The following is a 22,397-nucleotide window of genomic DNA, read 5'->3' as shown; positions in this document are numbered from 1 at the left end:
TGGAAGAATGAACTGAGGGCATTCTTGTTAACTTTGCAGATGACACAGATAGGTGGAGTGGCAGGTAGTGTTGTAGAAATTGGGAGGCTGTAGAAGGACTTGGACAGGCTAGGAGAATGGGCAAAGAAGTGGCAGATGGAATACACTGTGAGGCTAGGCACTTTAGTAGGAAGAATTGAGATGCAAATTATTTTCTAAATGCAGAAAAATGCTACAAAAGTCAGAAACACAAAAGGAACTTAGGAGTCCTAGTTCAGGATTCTCAAGGTTCTTATGCAGGTTCAGTTGGCAGTTAGGAAGGCAAATGCAGTGCCAAGAAGCTAGAATACAACAGCAGGGATGTACAACTAAGGATGTATAAAGCTCTAGTCAGACCATATCTGAAATATCATGAAAAGTTTTGGGCCCTATGACTAAGGAAGGATACGCTGGCCTCAGAAGAAATCAAGAGGAGGTTTACAAGAATGATCCCGGGAATGAAGCGTTTATCACGTGAGGTGCGGTTGAGGACCCTGCATCTATACTAGCTGAGAGATGAGGGGTGTAGTTCAAACTAACAGAATACTGAAAGACCTGGATACAGTGGATGTGGAGAAGACAATTCCATGAGTAGGAGAGACTAAGACCTAAGCGCACAGCATCAGCGTGAAAAGACAACCCTTTATTGTCTTGAATTTGGGAGAGCTGACCAGCAAGTTCATGGATGATTATTTTAAAAATTGGCGATTTGGTAAATACTGAGGGCAGATTACAGGATATAGATGGGCTAGTCAGATGGCCTAATTAGTGTTAAATGGAATTGATATAAGCATAAGGTGATGCATTTGGGCAGAAAAAACAAGGCAGGAGAATACACAATCTCCTGGGAAGCACAGTGAATCAGAGGGATCTTGGTGGGCATGTTCACTGGTCCCTCAAGGTAATAGGACAGATGGATAAAGTGGCTAAGGTGGCATATGGGATACTTGCCTTTATTTGTTGAGGGATAGAGCCAAGAGGAGGGAGGTTATGTTGGAACTGTATAAAAAGTTGGCTAGAGTGTTGTGCAGAGTTCTGGAATCCACATGAGAGATGCAACTACACTGTCAAGGATGCAGAGGAAATTTACCAGGTCTGAACAGTTTTAGTTATGAAAAGTGATCAGATAGACTGGGGCTGTTTTTCTTGGAGCACAGCAGACTTGGGGAGGAAATATGGTTTGAGATGTATAAAATTATTAGGAGCATAGACAAACAACAACACCTCTACTTCCTCAGGAGACTAAGGAAATTCAGAATGTTCAAAAGACTTGTATCAATTTTTATAGATGCACATAGAAAGTATTCTATCGGATGTATCACAGCTTGAGATGGCAAGTGCTCTGCCCAGGATCTTAAGAAACTACAGCCCAATCCATCACGCAAGCCAACCTCCTATCCACTGATTCCAACTATACTTCCTGTTGACCCAGACAGGCAGCTAACATAACCAAAGACCTCTCCCACCACGGTTATAGTCTCTTCCAACTGGAAGATACAAAAGCTTAAACACACATACCAACAGATTCAAGATCAGCGTCTTTCCTGCTGTTATTAGACTTCTGAATGATTCTCAAAATTTTAAATTTAGGATTAATTTTGCTCTTTGTGCACCTTTTCTGCAGTTGTTAAATTTGCTGTGTTCTAGTATCCTAATACACTTTGTATGCTATGATCTGCATATACTGCGCACAAAACAAAAAAAACTTTTCACTGTACCCAAGTACATGTGACAATAATAAATCAAATCAAATCAAAAGATGGAAAGGACCTTTTCCCTTCAGTGGAGGGATCAATATCCGGGGCATAGATTTAAGCTCTGGGGCAGGAGCTTCCAGGGGATGTGAAGCAAAACCTTTTCACCAAGTGTTTGGTGAGAATGTGGAGTTCTCTGCCTGCAAGGGTGGGAGCGGTAGAAACCATCACATTCAAGTAGTATTCAAATTACTTGCGAAGCAAAGGCATACAAGGCTATCGGGCTCGGAAAATGGGATTTAAACAATTTGGCGGTTGCTTTTGACCAGTGCCAACTCAATGGGCCGAAGGGCCTTTTTTCTGCGCTGTAGACCTCTATGACTCAAGCACAATTGTGTATCATACAAAGATCTTAATGGAAATAGCAAAACTAAATTTCTAATTGCTTTCCCAAGCTATCCTTCTACAGATAATCAATTCCAGAGATCTTTCACTCCAGTATTACCTCTTACATTTTTACATAATTGATTCCTCCAAGTTTCTTTTTCTTGGATTGCAGAAACAATTTTAAGATTCTTTTCCAAGTTGACTGGTATGAACTTTTCATGGTTCTGATGCCCAATTTTTCCAGTTTAACTCTAAGATTTCTGACCAAACTCTCCTGGCTTAGAAGCTTCATCACCTATACTTCACTACTGTGACCTGTTCCCTGAACTAAAAGATTATTTTTTATGCTCGGAGAAATTAATTTGCATTCTGAACCAAACTCTGATTCTTCTGAACAAAGATCTTGACTGCTTGTTTGGAAGTCAAAACTAAAACTACTGACTTCAAGGTCTGTTGTAAACTCAGCAATAAATATTCCACACATTTAAACCACATGGGGTTCTGTCAGGTACTGGACGACAGTCACATAATTTTTTGGAATTGAGATACTTTTGCTAACTGTTTCAAATGATTTCCTGACCAGTTTACAATTTTAAAAAATAAATCACATTCAGAGAACTGACCCACATGCACTTTCTTCAACTTAAAATTCTAAATCCCAAAATATAATTAAAAACATTTCTGCATAATTGGGATCTGTTTAAAGATAGACCTTGCTGGCTTTGACTGGTGTCTTTGGCATCTGCTTCAAACAGCAGGATAACACAGATTCTGATTACTTTTAGTATACAACTAACAATAGCAATTTTAATTACGTGCTTGCTCAGCATCTGTTGAATGAAGTTGGTGGCAGTAAACAACTTGACCTCACTTTCATTTGAGAGAGATCCAGTGAGTCTCTCATCTTTTCTTGCACAAGTCTTGGAGCTGGAGTACACAATCTGGATAAAATCCAAAATTTGCTAGTTTCCACTACTTCATGTTGGTTACATGAGACATTAGATTAAAACTCTTACTCGGTCATTGAGCAAAATACAAGAGGGTTTCCCCAAATTGTGCAATGACCTCTAATCTTTTCTCCTTTACATTATGCAGGAGTTATAAAGAAAAACAGATTATTTGCTGATTACTCTACAGAATTTAGAATTCTTGCTCCAAAAAATAACAAAAGCAATTAAAATACTGTATTTAATCATTTAACATATTAAAAAAATTGACTGCAATCTTAATAACTAGACAACTAGAATATAATAGGAAGGCAATTTTCTATGTAGCTAAGCAAACCCCTGGTTAGACCACATCTTGAATACTATGAACTATACTAGTCATCATCATACAAGAATGGCCACAGTGCCTTTGGAACGAGTAACATACATTCACCATAATGTTACTACTGCATGATTTGGCTCATGTTTCATACTTACAGTGTATAGTCTTGCAGGTCATGCAGGAGAGAAATTAGGAAACACATTTTCACACAAAGGAAGGTATAAATTTTCAACTCACTCTCCCCAGCAATAGACTAACAATTAATAATTTTAAATCGAAGGTCAATAGATCCTTGCTTGTTAATGTTTCAACACAGAAACAAGGCACATGGAAGGTATTAAGATACAGTCAGTTACAACCTCACTGAAAGATGCTTGATACTATTGGTCCCATTTTCCCATGATGGTTCATAGAATGAATGGCATAATTGACACGATTATGTACACAGTCATTTCTTGAGTCCAAAAAGATTACAATTCATGTAAGAACCAAAACAAGAAGAATTGCCACCATTCATCATATTGATTTCTGAAATTATGAAGTTACATTTAGGACGGCAGGTGAATGTCTATAATCAACCTAACATAGCAAATTTTATTTGAATCAAAATGTTACAAATCAAATTACACCTATAACAACCTATCATTTTTTTTTTACCTTAACAAAATCTCTGCCTGTTTTTTCTTTCCATTCTGCACCAAATACAGAAGACAAGGTACCCAAATCTGTAAACAATCATATTAGGATAAATAAGCACAAAATACAGCTAGTATAGTCAAAATACTTAACATGGGCCTTCAGTGACTCATTAATTTCTTGCAGCTTTAGTATATTAATTGCAAATTCTCAAGATTTCACAAAAATCTATTCATTAAGAAAAATAATCACATGCATATTCTTCAATTAGCAGTGTGCCTTTTTCAAAAGTGGGAATAAAATTCATGTTAATGAAACAATGATGTCATGACCATCAGCAATTTTGATAACATTTTCTTGGTTAATGATTGGAAATTTATGAGCAACTACTTTGCTTATTTTCAAGAATTTCTTGCAACATTAAATAGAAAACTTCAGAAATCATACCCAAAACATCTGACCACCACAATGCATTTTAAAAATAAACATTATTTTCATGCAAAGAATTTGGAAATCTCTTGTAAAAAGACTTTTGGCAATACAGCAAAATTCAATCTCCAGAAACAACTGCAATTATTTCAAATTTTCTTCACACACTAAAATTGGATAAAGTAATTACAGGAGAAAAGTAAATTTATAATTAAGTCTGGAGTAACTTAAGGTAGGAAGTAAAGCAATATAAATGAAATGCCAGTCAGAAGTGAAACAGTAATTGTGTGGTCAGTAACAAGGTACAGTGCTTGCTACTGACCTTGAGAAGCTCTATCTAAATATTTAGTGGGGTCTAGACAGTCTATCTCCTATATTAGACACATTCTTCGAAAACTCAATTCAGGAATTTTCCTTTCAGATTATAACTTATGAATGTTTAAGCAAGATGAGAGAGAAAAAGTATAGATCTCTTCATCTAGCATCTGTTGTGGAAAAGTTATTCAAAATTATAATTAAGATAAAATGACTGAACACTTGAGAAAATAGGAGCTAATTAGAGAAAACTAATATGGATTAAAAATAGATAGGTCATTTCTAAAGTACCTAGTCGACCAGGTTTATTATTACAATACTGGTGTTCACTTAGGTACCAGTGGAAAACTGAAAGTTATAACTTAAAAATAGACAATCAGCATGGTCATAATTTTTATTTCAAACACCCTCATTGCTATTAATTTACTTTGCACATACAAAAGGTAGATCAGTTCACGAAATAAGGAATAAAAGCATTTCCAAAAATTGAACTTGCTAATTGAAGTATTGAACTAAACAAAGTGGATCTTCTACATTGTTCTAAGCCTGTCATACTTCTAAAGGCAATATAGCAGTCCTCAAAATGGATAGGGGGAAAAAAATATAGGATACTCATCTCTGCTAAAGGGTACAGTACAGAAGTTCCTTGACAGAAACTTAAAGAACTGAATAAGATAGATTTACCACAATAATTATTACAGTTAAACAGTTGAACAGAATGTCCCAGCAAATGTTTATTTCAAAATTTCAAATACTTTTGATAGAGTTCCAGGTGAAAACTCAAGTTTGAGAGTAAAAACACAATTTCTCTGGAAGCAGGAGTATCACTGCCACCAACCGCACCCCCTCCCACCCATCCATGATAACTTTTCACTTTGCTCATAAAGAATCTATCTCCCTTGGCCATAAGAGATGCAAAGGTCCTGCTTCCACCAGTTTTTGAGTAAAGAAGTTGCAAAGATTTACAGCCCTCAGAGTAAAATTCTCATTCTAAATGAGCAACCCCTTATTTTTAAACATTAACCCAAAGTTCTAGATTGTACCACAAAAGGATACAACTTTACAATCTTTCCACACATGCCCTGTTTTGACCACTTAGGATCCGAAGTCTTCAATCAAGTCTTATGAACTCCAACAGATGCAAGCCAATCCTGCTCAACCTTTCTTCATAACGCTGCTCACCCATACCAGAATTAGTAAGGGTATCACAGCCATCAGTGTTTGGAGTCTCATTTCTCATTTACAAAAAATTACTTTGATACTGAAAGCAACAGGAGCTCAAATGAAGGTGCAAACATGCTTGCACCCATACAAATATGTCTGTCATATGCATAGTCTAAAAATTATGTCTTTACATCTTATTCAACCAAATTTGTTAATTATACTAAAACAAAGAGCAAAGCAGTAATAAAGGAAGCTGACAAAAATAAATGTGATTTATCTGTAACTGGTCAGATTTTTGCCAATGTAATTTTACATTGATAAATACCGAAGCATCATCATGCAACTGTAGAAAAATAAACCATCATTTACTTCTTTTAAAATGGGGTTTCCAATCTGTTGCAACGACTTACTGCCATACCCGATAAACCCGATAGACTGTACAGACAAAAGGCTCTGTTTGGAAAGAAAGCATGCCTTCTTGCAAAGACGTGCATCCCAAATACTTATCTGGCTGCATAAATTGTCTTTGATTCCTTGCCAAAAACTGCATTCAAATCTTAACAGCATTTTGTGGAATTTTCATTGATGTGGTCTAACCAAAAAGTTTCCATTCATTTGATTCTTAGAGAAAATCTAACACATTCGCACGTCAGCCAGTCTTGTGTGAAAACTTATGTTCCTTTGATTTTGCTGGATGATCGTCAGTAGTAGTGTAAAAGTTTTTGTTTGACAACGATGGCTTAAAATGGCGTGGCTATGAATTTGGGCCATTTGCTTGTGAGCAAATTTAGTTCCCTTCAATCTGCTGCAACAATCTTCATATCAAAAAATACCCAGGAGGTATTGCTTGACATAAACAAGATGGATCAAAAGGCCTCTTTCTGGATTATAAAATTCTATGATTCTATGCTTCTTCCCTCAGCTATAATTGTCCATATTGCTAATTCTGTTTGCATTGCTTTAGAGGCCACCAGTACTGTTACCTATACAAAAATAAAGCATTGCTGTACATTAAATCACATGAAAAATTCAGAAATGTGCTCTTTCCCAGAAAGTGGGCATCACGGTAATGTCAGCATTTATTGTCCAGCTCTAACTGTCCCACGGTGGCAGCAGTACACCTCATAAATAAACTTAGCATAAATGGTCAGAATATTTTGAAAAATACATAATAAACACAAAAGTGAATAAAAGATTAATACAATATCATGGATGAGAGTCATTTTCCTGATTTCCTACCAATAATAGGGCATGCTGCTGGTTACAAGAGTAAAGTGCAAGATCAACTGCTCTAGAACAAGACCTAAATATATTTGCAGAAGCTGCATGCTGGAACACTACGTGAATAAAATGGCATATTTCACAAACTTGAAATTTGAAACATTATAGCTAATTTGAATCATTTGACTCCAGCCAAGATGAACAAATTCTGAACTTGTATAATCTGATCTCTTTGATTGTCAACTAAAACATCTAACAAATCATTAGCTGAAAGAGAAACTATTAATAATATGGCAAATATTGCCAACATAGATTAATGCTTAGTAGTATAACTTACTATCATCAAAAACTCCAGCATGTGCAAGTAAAATGGTGGTGATTCTGGGGTCCTTTTCAAGTTGCATGATGTGCTTATTCCCATTTGAGAGAAGAGTGCAAACATTTATTGCAAAATCCACTTCATTAGGGAGTCCAGACATAAGGGAAAGCACCAATTTATTGTAGTCACTAAGTGTGACAAACTCTGTATTAAGTCCATAGCTTTGTCGAATATAATCTAAAAAAAAGGGAACAATTTAGAATAAACAAAGTTTCTGTTCAGAATGATCAGAGAAAAATACATGTAAACAATGCTCTATAAACTTGAAAAATATAAAAGTACTCTACCCTTAATTGGAGGGTGAAGATGCAGGACGTCAATTTCTTAATCTGTAAATTATTTCTACTGGTTTTTAAAACACATTTCAATAACAAAATGTTATACTTTCTAAAAATGCATTTTCATATCGTTTCCTAACTGGAGAACATGAAGCATCACATAGAATTATAGTATACATAAAAAGAAATTCAAATATTAAAAAAGCTCAACCATGCAGTAAACCAATAAAACTAGATCCAAATCATACACTTGTTCAATCATACATTTATCTCCAAACAAAAAAAAAAATCACAATTTGATCATTTCACATGAACATATGAATGAGGAGTAGGAATCAGCCACTCAACCCCAGATTCTTCCCGACCATACAGTAAGATGGTGGCTGACGTAATGAGAACCTCAAATCTCATTACCACATAGCCCAAAAACCTTTCACTTCCTTGTTTCCTTGTTTAATCCATTTATATTTGCCTTAAAATATTTAAGCACTCTGCTTTTACTGTCCTCCTGAAAAGGTAGTAAAGACACTCAACCCTCAGAAATAAATTTGCCTAATCTGCTTTGAATGAGTGAGTTCTGATTTTAAACAACGATCCCAGATTCTTCCATAAAAGGAGACATCCTCTCCACATTTACCCTATGTAAATAGGCTTATTTTTCAATTACGTCAACTTTCACTCTTCTGAACTCCATGCCTGGTCTGTCCAAATTTTGTTTTGATATAATCGGTTCATTTACCTAGTGAACTGCTTCCAATACATTTACATTCACAGGTTTCAAACTTGACAGACAATTTAAATTGCAACAGGTTTCAGTGATGCTTGTACTATCTATCTATTGTATAGTCAAACTATGGATAACAGAAAGCCATATATGGATTACTGGATAGAAAAGAATGACTAGCTCAATGCCAAAGTCCAACCATCATGCAAACCTACTTTTCATCCATTGACTCTATCTATGCTTCCTGCTGCCCCAGGAAAACTACCAAAATAATCAAAGATCCCTCCCCTTCAGTTATACTCTCTTCCACCCTCTGTTAGGCAGAAAATATAAAAGATTGAATACACATATGAACAGATTCAAGAACAGCTTCTTCCCCACTGCTATCAGACTTTTGAATGGAGTTCTCAAACGTTAATTCTGCTCTCTCTCTGCGCTGTATCACTGCATTCTGTTCTGCTACCCTGATGTATTTCATATGGTATGATCTGCCTGTATAATATGTAAAACAACACTTTTCAAATGTATCTTGGTACGTGACAACAATAAATCAAACACAAACTCATTGCAACACTGGTCAGATTGTGTTGTTCTAATAACAATTTACAGTTGCTCATCAGTACTATGTGGAATCTGAGCCACAGCAGACTCCATGACAGATTCCAAAAGGCAATGCCCCTCTACGTCTGGAACTGTGTGAAAGCATCATTAAACTCTGAATTTGGAGAGTTCTGCTTCATGTGGAACTTTACTAGTGGGGCTCGATTTTCGGCCCCAACACTATTCAATGAATCATTAAAGAAGTTGAAGAGTTTTAAAACATATGCAGAATTCTCCAATTTACCTTGTCTTTTAGGCTCAGACTGACAACATGGACTGGATTTCTTAATAAAAACTGACTGATTATTATTACAAGTAAATAGATTCTAATTGCAGATGAGCAACTATAATAGTTAAAATGAAACTCGATTAGAAACTGAGTCTAGCCAAAAATGTTGACATTTTTCCAGATGTGTCTTGTACACAAATAGCAAATTGAACTTGGCTAATTACCGACTCACCATCCTATTCTCAATCATTAGTAGAGTGATGGAAGGCTTCATCAACGCGCTATCAAGTAGCACCTGATGAGCAACAACCTGCTCATTGCTGCTCAGTATAGGTTCTGCCAGTGCCACTCAGCTCCTAACATCATTGGTTCGCAGTGAACAAAGCTGAATTTCAGATGCGAGGCTAAAGTAACTAGCATTAATAAATAGCAAAGCCACTTTGACCAAGTATGACACCAAGGAGCCTGAGCAAAATTTGAATCAATGAGAATCATGCAGAAAACACTCTGCTAGTGAGATTCATACCTGGCACAAAAGATGATGGTTGTAGCTGTTGGAGTTAAATTGCCTCAGCTCCAGTACAACTTTGCAGGAGCTCCTCAAGGTAGTGACCTCGCCCACCCATTTCAGCTACTTTCTCCACATTAAGGTCAAAGTGGAGATGTTCATTGATGACTGCAGAATGTTCAGCAATATTCCTGACTTCTCAGATACTGAAGCAGTCCATTTCCAAAAGCAGAAAGATATGGACAATATCTGGGTTTGGGCAGACAAGTGACAAGTAACATTTGTGCAACACAAATACCAGGCCATGATCATCTCCAGCAAAAAGAATCTAACCATCACCTCTTGACATTCAATGGCCATCACTGAATCCCCCACTATTAACATCCAGGATGTTAGCATTGACCAAACTTTGAACTAAGACAACATAAGTACTGTGGCTGCGAGAGTACGTTAGAGGTCAGGAGTCTTGCAGCGAGTCTCAGCCCCATAAAGCCTGCCTACCATCTACAACACGTCAAAAGTGTGATGAACCTTCCTCACTTGCCTGGATGACTGCACTTCTAACATGCAAGAATTTGACGCTATCCAGGATAAAGTAGCCCACCAGACTGATATGACAAACAATCTCTCCCTCCATCACCAACGTATAGTAGCAGCAAAATGCACCACCTACAAGGTGCATCACAGAAACTCTTCCAAGACTTCTTGGACAGCAACTTTCAAACCCATAACCACTACCATTTGGAAGGAGCATGGGGACACCACTACCTGCATGCTCCAAGTCGGCAAGCATCTGACTAGGAAATATATCACTTATTTTGCCCCGTCATGGATCAAAATCCTGGAACACCCTCCCGAACAGCATTGTGGTTTAACTACAGCGAATGGACGGCAGCACTTCAAGAAGGCAGCACATTCCTAGATGCCCTTGAGAAGGTGGTAATGTGCAATAAGCACTGGCTCAGATCCCATAAACAGATAAATAAACAGATAAATAAATAAATAAAATAAATAAATAAATAGAATTGTTTTGAAGGGTCCCAAATTCAGTTCCAACTGTAGTGGAAATTGAACCACCATCTGTCAAATATAATATAGGATGCTGTCAAAACTCTGCTTTATACACATCATTTTACTACAACAGCTTAGCTTTATATGCCGGTACTCCATCTGGCACCAAAATTAATTCTTAAATAGGTGCTAAATGTATGTTCTCCATCAAATCACCTCACTTGGTTAAGGCTGAATACTCTCACATGCAACAGGTAGGTAGAAAGAAAACGACTGTGAAAGGAACGGTAATATTTATATATCTAAACTAACGTGTAATTGTAAATGCCTTGAAAAGTACAACATAAAATGAGAAATATGCAAATATTAGGTCTCTAGAGACACACCCACACAAAGATAAATCTTTGCAGTTTGTACAAACTCAGCCTCGTGCACAACTCGCAAAACCACCACTGAACCTCAAGAAGCTACAATAACCTCTCACCACAGGAACATGTTTAAAAACAAGTCATCTAACTAACTGATCTAAACTGCTAATTTTCACGAATCACTAATATGTTTGCGTGCACGATATTAGCCAATGTTTATGAAATAGCAGCTATGTTGGTGAAAGTAGTTTGAGTTGCTGAAGTCAAAACAAAAAGGTCAAATTGCAACTGTAGAAAAAAATACTGCTTATAAAACTATTCTTGCTTTAGAATATTAATTTTTCACAGATTACGTACCTGCTAACTCAACTGGAGTTTATAATAAGTAAACTGACAAGAATTTTATTCAGTTACATATGACTACATGAAGAGAAAAACGGTGAATGGCAATTTTCTTTAAAACAAAAAGGAGTGAAAGTAAATTTCTCGGATTCAATAAAGCTCCATGTCAGTTGCATAAACTTAAGCTACAAGACAATGAACATATGCAGCTTTTCTCGTCATGAAATTTAGTAGCTTTCTTTCCACCAAATGGCTCTATCAATTATTTTCTCTCCTAACTCCAAATGCCCTTCTGAAAACTTAGATTAATGTAGTGTTTTGCCAGCTTCCACAAATTTTCTATAAAATCCACTGGGACAGAATTTCAGTATACACACACTTTCATACTTGTAAAAATTGACTGAAAATTAAGACTGCTGTAATGTAGCAAGGCCAGGTTAGGCAGCCAAGTTGACCCAGGGTTAGGTCAAATAAGGTTGGCTTGAGGGAAATCCTCCATGGCACAGCTACAGCAACACATCTCTGATCACCATCTGTCCAGCCTACCCAACTCATTCTGTGCCATCTTGACTTAATCCTTAACCAGTTACTGCAGGAGTTTGGGCTGCCAAACCCCAGCCCAGTACCCTTCTGATACTCACACGATGTGGCCATCATCAATGGCTTCATCCAGTACTCGACTGGTAATGATTAGAGGAAGATGAGTGTATATCAGAACTCCATCCCACAGCAGACCCTTGTTTCCAGTTATCTCAGATTTTCCCTGCCATTAAGATCTTGATCCGCTGGAACCAAGGGGCGATTGCAATAATCACCCCACATACATGATTCCATGCACAGGCTCAAGCATGACATGCACACAAACACCCATCCAAATGAAGTTTAAGACCTGGAATGACAGGACCCTTATGGACAAGTCCAACAATGACTGACTTAAATGTCACACTACCGTCACCTATCAGGAGCTCCGCTGCTCCAATACTGACGTCACCGCCCTGAGCAAGTCAAACTGGTAGAAAGCAAAGACCTATAAGAACAAGTAGCAGTTACACCTCTTTCTTCAAAGGCAAAGTAGAAATACATTGTTTCTATAAGAGTCTGTTTCACCATAAGAAACAAACTATTCAGACAACTCATGAATCCCATGTGGGGTATGTGAGCACCTCACAACCCAATGACTCACCTAGGCCCAGAACCAGCGTAGTTGTTGGTGCCCATACTCTGATCAAAGACAGAATGGACAAGACAGAAGAGCCATTCTACACCACCCTTGATAAACCACTGTTCAGCATCCCCAAGGCAAATACGTTGATTTATTTCAATGACTTCAACACCAGAGTCAGTAAGGATGGAAACCTTAGGAAAGGAGTGTTCAGCAAGGAACGTGTACAATAAACACCAATCCAGTTCTCCAACAGAAGTTGCTAGAAAAGCTCAGCAGGCTAGGCAGCATCTGTGAAGAAAACTCAGTTAATGTTTCAGGTCTGGTGACCCTTCCTCAGAACTGATGGAAGAGTCACTGGACCCGAAACTTTAACTGACTTTTCTTCACAGGTGCTGCCAAACTTGCTGAGGTTTTCCAGCAACTTCTGATTTTGTACTTTGTTTACAGCATCTGCAGTTCTTTCGGTTTTTACCAATCCAGTTTTCTTCTTGACAAAGTGCATAGAACATGACCATGTCATAGCAAACACCCTTTCCCTCTAGAGGGACAAGCACAGGATCTCATGGCATCAAGTCCACTCCAAGAATTGGCTCCTAATAAAGTACATCATCATGTAAGCAAGAGACCTCAAAGATGTCTGCCTTAGGGAGAGGTGATGGCTTATTGGCATTATCGCTGGGCTGTTATTCCAGAAACCCAGGTAATGCTCTGGGGACCCAGGTTCAAATCTCTCCAAAGCAAGTGGTATTTGAATTCAATAAAGAAAGAGAGAGAATCTGGAATTAAGAGTCTAACAATGATAACCATGAAGCTATTGCCGAATGTCAGAAAAACTCATCTGGTTCACTGATGCCTTAAGCAAAGGCAACTGCCATCTTTACCTTGCATAGATTACATGCAACTCAGGACACACAGCATTGACTCTTGACTGCTCTCTGGGATAGGCAATAAATGCTGGCCTAGTCAGTGATACCCTCATCCCATGAATGAATAAAAAAAAAACTAACCAATTACATGACTGGAGCCAAAAACTGACTAATTCATTCTACCATCTCCATTGACCCCCTGGCCTCAAACCAGCAGACGCTGAAAAGTTCTACCACGGGAGACTCAACATTGCCACACCCTGAAAAGACAGACTTATTCAGCCATCACCTCAATCAACCTGGCGACAGCCAATGTGCTGGAGTGGTCAAGCGTCTGGTCCACCCTAAAAGCCGCCATAGTCAGCGCCTACATGGAGATGATCGGCCTCTCAAACAGAAAATACCAAGACCCCTGTTTTGAAAAGAAATCATGAGACCCAGGGTCTCCATGACTGAAAATGTAATACATCCCTGAACTAGCAGTTCCACCAAAACTCCAGTGAACGGAAAAAGGCCTACAGACAACTGAAGGCTGAGGTGCAACAACGAACCCATATAGTTGGATAGTGGATGGAAAGAATACAGGAGACTCAGTAACTCATCAATAACTATGACGTGCATGGCTTTTTCAGCATAAAGTTATGGTCTCAGCACCCAGGGATTACTCCACTGAGAGTCAAAAGCAGAGTCGTTCAAAAGGCAAAGGCAGTCAAAACCTACTGGAGAATCACTTCAAGGATCTCTTCAACCAAGATGCTGCCTTTGCCCAAATGTGCTCAACACCATTCCACACCACACTACCCATCGCCATCTCAGCACACATTCAACTCATCACAAAGTTGAAAAAGCTATTCAACACCGATATAGAATAACGTCTCCAGCACATATACAACTCACTCCTGCCACAGTACAATGCGCCGCCCCCCATAAACATCAAAGTCCATAGTTAGATCCTTGTCAACGTGGATCATCATCGCCCATACCTCAGGAACCTCCACTTGGTGTGAGTAGACATTGAAGTCAATGTTGGATTTCATGAATGTACCAGAGCAGCCTTCAGATACCAGAGGAACAGAGGGTTCAAGATCCAAGACTTCACACACAGAACCAAGCTCAGAGTCTCCATAGCAGCCATGGTTCCTGTCTTGAATGCATCAGAAACATGGACCGTGTACAACATACACCTCAAATCCCTGGAATGCGATCAAGAGTGTAGCCTCCTCAAAATCCTGTAAATCCACAGGCAGGATAGGCATACTAATATCAGCAATCTCTCCCAGGCTAAAATTCCCAGCATTGAGGCTCTGGTCATACATGACCAGCTGCAACGGGCAGACCACATTGTCTGTACATCTGACATAAAGCTGTCTTACCAAACGCTCTACTCCAAGTTCCGCAATGGTAATCATCGTTAGGAGGACAGTGGAAACACCACAAGGACATCCTGAAAGACTCCCAAAATAACGTGCTCAGTAACAAATTGGAATCTCAAACTGAAGAGGAAAGCTGTGCGAAAATACAAACCATTTTGAATGGGGCTGTACAAGACATTGGTTAGGCCACGTTTGGACTACCATGTGCAATTCTAGTCACCCTACTATAGGAAAAATGTTGTGAAATTTGAAAGGGTTCAGAAAAGATTTACAAGGATGTTGCCAGGGCTTTTTCCATAGAAGGTGGTGCGAGTGTGGAACAATCTGCTAGAGGAAGTGGAAGAAACTGGCACAATTACAACATTTAAAAAGCATCTGGATGGGTATATGATGAATATGATTAGGAGGAGTTTAGAGGGATACAGGCCAAATGCTAGCAAATAGGACTGGACTTATCTAGGATATCTGGTCAGTGTGGACGAGTTGTACTGAAGTGTCTTTTTCCATTTTATACATCTTTACGACTCTATGATTCGAAATGGAGCACATAGACACCAAGCAGAAGCAACTGAAAGAGCGTCCAAACATTCAACGCATGCCACCCACTCTCTTCAAACACTACCTGTCCCACTTGTGGCAGTTTCTGCAGAACCTATCGTCATCCACAGCCCCTTCCACTAGGCCCAGAATGGAAACAAGTCATCCTCAACCCTGAGGAACTGCCAAAAAATAACTACCTACAATTATTGATGCCACTCTATTGAATGACTAATTATCAGAGATAAAATGCCTTTTGATAAATCCCATGACAAAATTGCTTAGATAAGCAAATGACACCATTTCATTCTCTTGATGTTCACAAATAAACAAATACATTATTTGCCATTGAAAGATAATCACTCCAGCTTTTTCCTTCTTGTAGAAGATAAAGCTTGGATTAATAAAAAAATGTTATTGTTGTTCCTTGAAAATAAATTCTTTATGTTTTGTAACTTATATGGGAACTCCACATAACGTAAAATTCATTTTCAGCAAGTTTGATTGGAAATATTTTTTCTCCTTGTCTTGATTTCAATCTTTTAATTACACAAAAGATAACCATTTCAACAACTTACACCTCAGCTTCAAAAATGCTTCCAAAAAGTTTCAATAATTTTCTAAACTGGAACAGAGTGCCACAGTATGCATCATTATATTTCAGATTTTCCACAGATCCATTGGGCCAGTAACAGAATGTGATGACTACTTACCTGACAATATATGCTGCTGGTAACTGTATGAAGAAGGTACCCCACCAACAGGAACAGGTCCTCGTTGATTCCCTGAACTAACCTCGTCATCATCTTCCCCAAAGTGATGTACTTTCTCATAAGCTTCAAGATAACTAGAATAAAATCAAGTATTATCCATCAGTAATAGCATACAACAACATGGTTGTGAGCAAGGCTGAATAATCACCTACAAGACTTAGCAATACATTTTCCAGTTATAAAATCAATGATCTACTTTGCTGCCAGTAATGTATTTTTAACTTCTGATAATAATAGGTCATTTATTAAGTATTATTCTTCTTTGGTGTTAAACCAACAGAATAACTTAAGTTTTACAACTACTAAATAGAACACACAGCAAAAGAAAATTCTCAGCAGAACTGCCATCATAAAAGTTTACTGCTCCATAAGTTCAGTGTCTGAAGGTAAGCATTATAGAAATCTTGAAATTATTGGTAATATAGATTCCATGCTTTCAAATCACATTTCTCAAGAAACACTAGAGATCATAAAACATTTATGTGGTGATCAATTACTTGTAAAAAGAATATTTCAAACAACTGTTTTAAGTAATACTTACTTGAAGGGAAATGAAACAATTGAACTTACAGTTTTAAAACTTAACCAGTTCAATATTTCTAAAAAATATATATTTCCTGTGAATGATGTGTGACGATAATCACTTTTCACAGCTACAATGTGAAGAGCATAAACTGAACAAGCATACCTTTCAATTAAAACTTTTATTGCAAACCATGCAAGGAACATGGTTCACAAATTTTCAAATGGTTCAATAAATTAGCAATTCCATTTAACCCCATGTATAATTGTTCGATTCGCTCTCTCATGTCCTCGCTATGATTATTTTAAATTAGCAATCCTATTTATGTAAAACAAACGAAAAAGGAATAACTGATCAAGGACTATTAACTTGATTATCACAATCAAAACAAAAAAATTAGCTTTCCAAGAGTCAATAAGTAAAATCAAAGTTAAGCAATCAATTGCATGATTTATTGGTGATGCAAGAAAGAACTGCAGTCTGATTAAGACATCTGCTTCAATGATTCTCTAACTCACCAAAGCACAAAAATTAATGAAAACAAATCTTAAAAAAGCTGTGGCTTCCTCACACTTGGGCACAATGAAAGCCAAGATTGCAGAACATATCAGGCCAAAATGGAGATTCAGGAGTGAACAATTAATTCTTCATAAGCACTATCCTTCTTTTAAAAAAAATATTTTCCCTATTGCAAATGGACTTCGTACCTGAAGCGGACTTGAAAATAGAAATCAGTGCAGGTGTTTTTGACTAAGCATTTGGAAACGAATACTTCTACTCATATGCATTGATTATTGCCAAAAGGTAGATGCCTTTCAGCACCTAACATTTAATTTCTGTACTAGAAAGTAAAAAAGTTAATTTGAAAATTTTTTTCAAATACACTAATATTCTCTGCAGAAGTGATTCCTTTAAGTGGACTTTGCTGTACTATCACAACTAAATATAGCCACACCTACTCACAAGCAACACTGTTCTCATTTACTGGGATCATAAATTGCAGGTCAACATTTAGGATATTTTGACCCTGAACTTCAAACTGAATCTGCAACTCAAAACAATACCTTAGGGCTGTATACAAATGTATACATACAAACTTCCATTTTATGCTTAGGATTTTATGAAAAGTCATGACCTGAAATATTAGCACTGTTTGTCTCTCCACAAAACCTGTTAGATCTGTTGAACTCTGCCAGCACTTTTATTCTACTTGACAATTGTTGCTGTACAAGTTTTTTAGTACAGTCTTAAGACTTGCTCACTGGAAAAAGTTTGAAGTCTTCAATGACAACTAAAAATTTCAGAATTCCCTGTAACAAAGAATAGTCTACTTCTGATAAAACTGCTTTTCCCATTAGCTACACAACCCAAATTACTGATTAATTAAAACACCACAACGAAGGCATTTAGTGCAAACAATACAATCAAATAATTTTGAATTAAGGGACTTTGAAATTTTGTTTTGAGTGCTTTGCAAGTATTTTGTTATTTGGTCTCAAGATATTGCAGACCTTGGCAAATTCATATTTACTGTCGATCACTACTTAATGCACGAATCTAGTGCTAGACTAGTTCTTATGCCCTGATGTTAAGGGTGCTAAACAGTTCATGATAGGGAATTAGAGGACGTTGATCCTGCAGTTGAATAGAATGGCAACATGTCCAAATCAGGAAAAGACATGGTTTTCAGGGATAACTGGAAGACACACTGGCATTCCCAGAACATCACAATCAAATCATTCTCTGCAATGAAATTCTGAGGGATGCGAGGTGCTGCTCAACTAAGCTTAGCGATTTGCTGCAGTACATTTTCAGAACAGAGTGCTTTAGCGACCAAGGTTGTGGCTATCAATTCCAACAGTAAGAACACTAAGCACTGTCATTTCAAAGCTGATATTTGCTAAAATGTTTCAAACATTGCCAACTTGGATGGTTGCAATCTGGCAATGAGTAATCGAGACCTTGTATCTAATTGCTGACGAGTTTGAAGATAAACCCCTCAATGCAAAATACGAAGTATCCACATTGTTATTGTAGACACATTGTTGATATTCCTGCAATCCCTCTTGTGATGCAGTGGTAGTATCTGTGTCTCTGGAACAGGAGGTCAGTCTTCAAGTCCCACCTGCTCCAGAGGCATGTAATAACATCTCTGAACAGGGTGATTAGAAACAACATGTTAAACTTCTTGTCAGCACTGACACCCAAGAAGTTGACGACCCTTTCATTCAAAGTCAGATGTGAGCTTTTCCTCACTTGGAAATGGACAGTCACTTGCCGGTCACTCAAGTTCAACAACTGGATTTTATAAAACTACTTTAAAGTAGAAAAACATTTCTAGACATGCAATGGGAGTATTACCCAGCAAAATCTTACAATGAGCTTAAGATAATTAGGACAAGCAACGACAGGGGTTTAAATAGGAAAAAGGCTACAGAGGTGAAAATGTTATGGGGTAAAAGGAGAATCAAGAGCTCAGAAGCTAGGTATAGCCACCAGTCGCAGAATGACTCAATGCAGGGCTAAACACAGGAGTGATGGGTGAACAGGTTGATAAAGACCACTGATAGTCGAGTCCAAAGATTACAAAGGCATAAGTGAGAATTTTAACCAAAATGGCAGAAACAAGTGATGCTTTGGAGTTAAGAAGTGGTTCATGGAGAGAATACGGCATCAGTAGCTCAGTGCGAAATAGAAGTTTATGCTGTGAACAATCTGTGTAAGCCTCAGCTTGTGGAAATGGAGCAAGATGAAGTTGGCTGTTAATAAAAGGAGAACATTACCTTATACCTGTCAGTTCACATTACCTCGGCCCTACTGCAGAAAAATATTAGCTGCTTTGTTATTAGAGAACTTGCTGGTAGATCTAAATGATGATAAGTGCATGCATTTTGAGGCAGAAAACATCACAATGGCTCTGGAAAAGCTGAAATGATCATATATTTTCCCTATGTCTCACGCTTAATATATAAATCTCCAGCTTCCTCTCTCCCCTTTGACCTTTCAAATGGCTGTATTTTAAATGCTTTATTTAAAAGGTCACAACCTAAGATGGTGACAACTAATGTTTATCATAAAATGTACACTGTTGTGAATAGTTAAACTTGATTAACCTAGTTTAACTGGCTAGACATCAGTGCCAACAGATTGGAACAGGTTCTACAAAGATTTCTGAACAGCAACCTTATTGTTTAATTGGACTTTTCCTGTTCATTGCAGATTTGTTTTCACTCTACCTTTCAGTTCTTTTTCTCTATTCTGTAAATGAGTACAAGAATCTATAAACATTGAAAAACAGTATTACATCAAATCAAGTATGAACAATACTTGATCTTGTGTTGTTTCATTTAAATTAAATTTCTTCTGCTCGAGGTAATGTCTCCCAGTTGAAATCATGGCACAGTTAAGACCGAGCTAGCCATCATTTTACAGATTAGGTTTTCACAATTGGCACTTCCGTGCAAATTTCTCCACCTCAAGCACCAAGCTTTAAAAACATTAGCTCTTTTTTAGTTTCCAACAGTTGCATGCTACTGCTACACAGCTAATACACACAATACTTAATGGCTCACCTTAACTCATTCCCTTTGTTAGGAGTCCAGTGGGAGAACGTTCAGTGTTACCCAGGCTTTGAGAAGCATCTGGGATTGTTAAGCCTCTCACTTGCTAAACAAGAAACTAAACACACAACAGATCTACTTAAAGCAATGTCACATGTGATCCTACATGAGCTACACTACTCATTTGCCATTGCATACAGAATAAGTTGCCATAACATTTTGGTGTTTAGTACTTAGAAAAAACCTCATCTAAAGTTTTTACCCAAAATCAAATGTGCCCGCAGCAGTTTACAATCACACTGCTCCTTTAAGAACATGTTTCCTTTTTGTTGTTTCTAGTACTTTTGATTTTGCCTGAAATCAACTGAAAAGACGATGTTACGTAATATAAAAAATTAGCATCAGCTAAATTAATGTGGAGCAAGTCTGCAAAGGTGAGAAAAAAAACCACTTCATTTTGCTAACACCATACCGCGGACTCTGAAAAAAACCGTTCAAGAAAATTCAAGGCACACTGCCAAATATGTTGATTTCATTCAGTTTTTTTTTTAAAAAAGTTAATCAAAATTTGTTTTAAAACAGTTTAATTAGGAAGAGATTAGTTCTTTGGTCTTAATGAGGGAAAATAAACAGAAATAGAGACTACTTATTTGGAACAAATCTGAGAGTAAAATGGTCCAATTATGAATGTAACCACATGCACTAAATATACTGCAGTGTCAGTTATGGAGTTCTGCAGTGAAATCATTCTTCTGTTCCTACTCTGCTATCTTCAGCTTATTATCTTTCAAATCAGATTCTGACAGCATGGTGACTTGCTGCATGCAACATTTTACTCTCTGCCAAGAGAGACACAATGGCAAGAGAAGTGTGCAGAAGAGAGGCTGTTGCATTCCAAATTTAGGGCCTTTGAAACTTGCTACTTAAACTTGAGAAGAAATTAATGAGCGTTCTTAAAAAACAGACAGCAAAACCTGTGTAGATTGGCAATGCAATTAACTTTTTAAAAAATGTATATTTGTGTTGGGGTGAAAATACAAAAGGAGAATAAAGGTGATGTAGCTTTTTTTAAAAAAGAAATTCAACTTTGCCTTATTTAAATTCAAGTGTATATGTTAATTCTAGTTTTTAAACTGGAACCTGTTTTAACAAAAACATTGCTATTTGTAGAAGGTCAGAAATAAGATCTACATTTTTTCAGTCCTTCAGTGTTTGCTGGATGGTCAGAAAAATCACAAGATGATCAAATAAGAGCAGAATTAGGATTTCATATCCCCAACCCTGTCCCACCATTCGACAAAATCATGGCTGATCTGTCCCAGGCTTCAACTCCTCTTTCATGCCCACTCAGTGGTCAACTCCTTAATATTTCTGCCTCCTCTTTAAATACTTTCAGTGACCTATCCTTTACAACTCTCTGGGGCAGAGAATTCCAGACAATCACTAGCCTTAGGGGAAAATCCTTTACATCTCAGGTTTACAGTGAACATCCCGTTGTTCTGTGAATATGTCCCCACATCAGGATTGCCCCACTAATGGAAATATTTTCTCAACATCTGCCTGGTCAGGCCCCCTCAAAAATCTTAGGTTTCAATAAGATTGCCCTCATTCTTTAAAACTCTGAATGCGTAAAGGACTAAGCTTTAAGCCTTTCTTGATCTTTCGACCACTTTATCCCAGGAAACTGCCAAGTAAAACTCTTTTCAACTGCCTTAATGTCAGTATATTTTTTTCTTAAATACATGGACCAAAACTGTACAGAGTACTCTAGGTACAACTTAACCAACATCCTATATAATTGCGACAATGGTCCCTGGTTTTTAAACTCCAAACTCATAGCAATAAAAGGTCAAAATTCCATCTGTCGGCTTAATTACTTGCTGCGTCACCATGCTAACATTTTGTGTGCATCATACTCAGACCTTGTTTTGCAGTAATTATTTGGCGTGTCCACTCCATCCGGTTTTTGATTTTTCCTACCTCACACTTACATTAAATTCCATCTGTCACACTTTTGACCACTTACTC

General features: G+C 37.5%; 1 protein-coding gene and 1 long non-coding RNA gene across 5 annotated transcripts in view; one reads left to right on the top strand and one right to left on the bottom strand.

Annotated features, from left to right (window-relative positions):
• Positions 1–22,397, bottom strand: part of arid2 (AT-rich interaction domain 2) — a 132,705-nt gene that overhangs the window by 76,303 nt on the left and 34,005 nt on the right. For 2 of the 4 annotated variants that reach the window (XM_087997007.1, XM_087997006.1), the window contains exons 4-7: positions 16,227–16,360; positions 7,471–7,689; positions 4,026–4,093; positions 2,915–3,040 (exon numbers count right to left, since the gene is read on the bottom strand). In XM_087997007.1, coding sequence (XP_087853133.1) covers positions 2,915–3,040; positions 4,026–4,093; positions 7,471–7,689; positions 16,227–16,360 — 547 coding nt within the window. Of the gene's footprint in view, positions 1–2,914; positions 3,041–4,025; positions 4,094–7,470; positions 7,690–9,869; positions 10,101–16,226; positions 16,361–22,397 lie in introns of those variants that run through there. The other 2 variants (XM_043708679.2, XM_043708678.2) reach the window with 2 other exon arrangements.
• LOC122559322 (uncharacterized) overlaps positions 16,612–22,397 on the top strand; it is a 153,160-nt gene continuing 147,374 nt past the window's right edge. The window contains exons 1-2 of the long non-coding RNA XR_006314395.2: positions 16,612–16,672; positions 20,709–20,803. This is a non-coding gene — a long non-coding RNA (uncharacterized LOC122559322). The remainder of the gene's footprint in view (positions 16,673–20,708; positions 20,804–22,397) is intronic.

This window comes from Chiloscyllium plagiosum, unplaced genomic scaffold, assembly GCF_037043375.1.
Source record: "Chiloscyllium plagiosum isolate Xiang-an unplaced genomic scaffold, Cpla_swu_hap1 HiC_scaffold_19, whole genome shotgun sequence".
Lineage (NCBI taxonomy): Eukaryota > Metazoa > Chordata > Chondrichthyes > Orectolobiformes > Hemiscylliidae > Chiloscyllium > Chiloscyllium plagiosum.
Note: the sequence above shows the minus strand (reverse complement) of the source record. Positions and strands in the feature narration are given on the sequence as shown.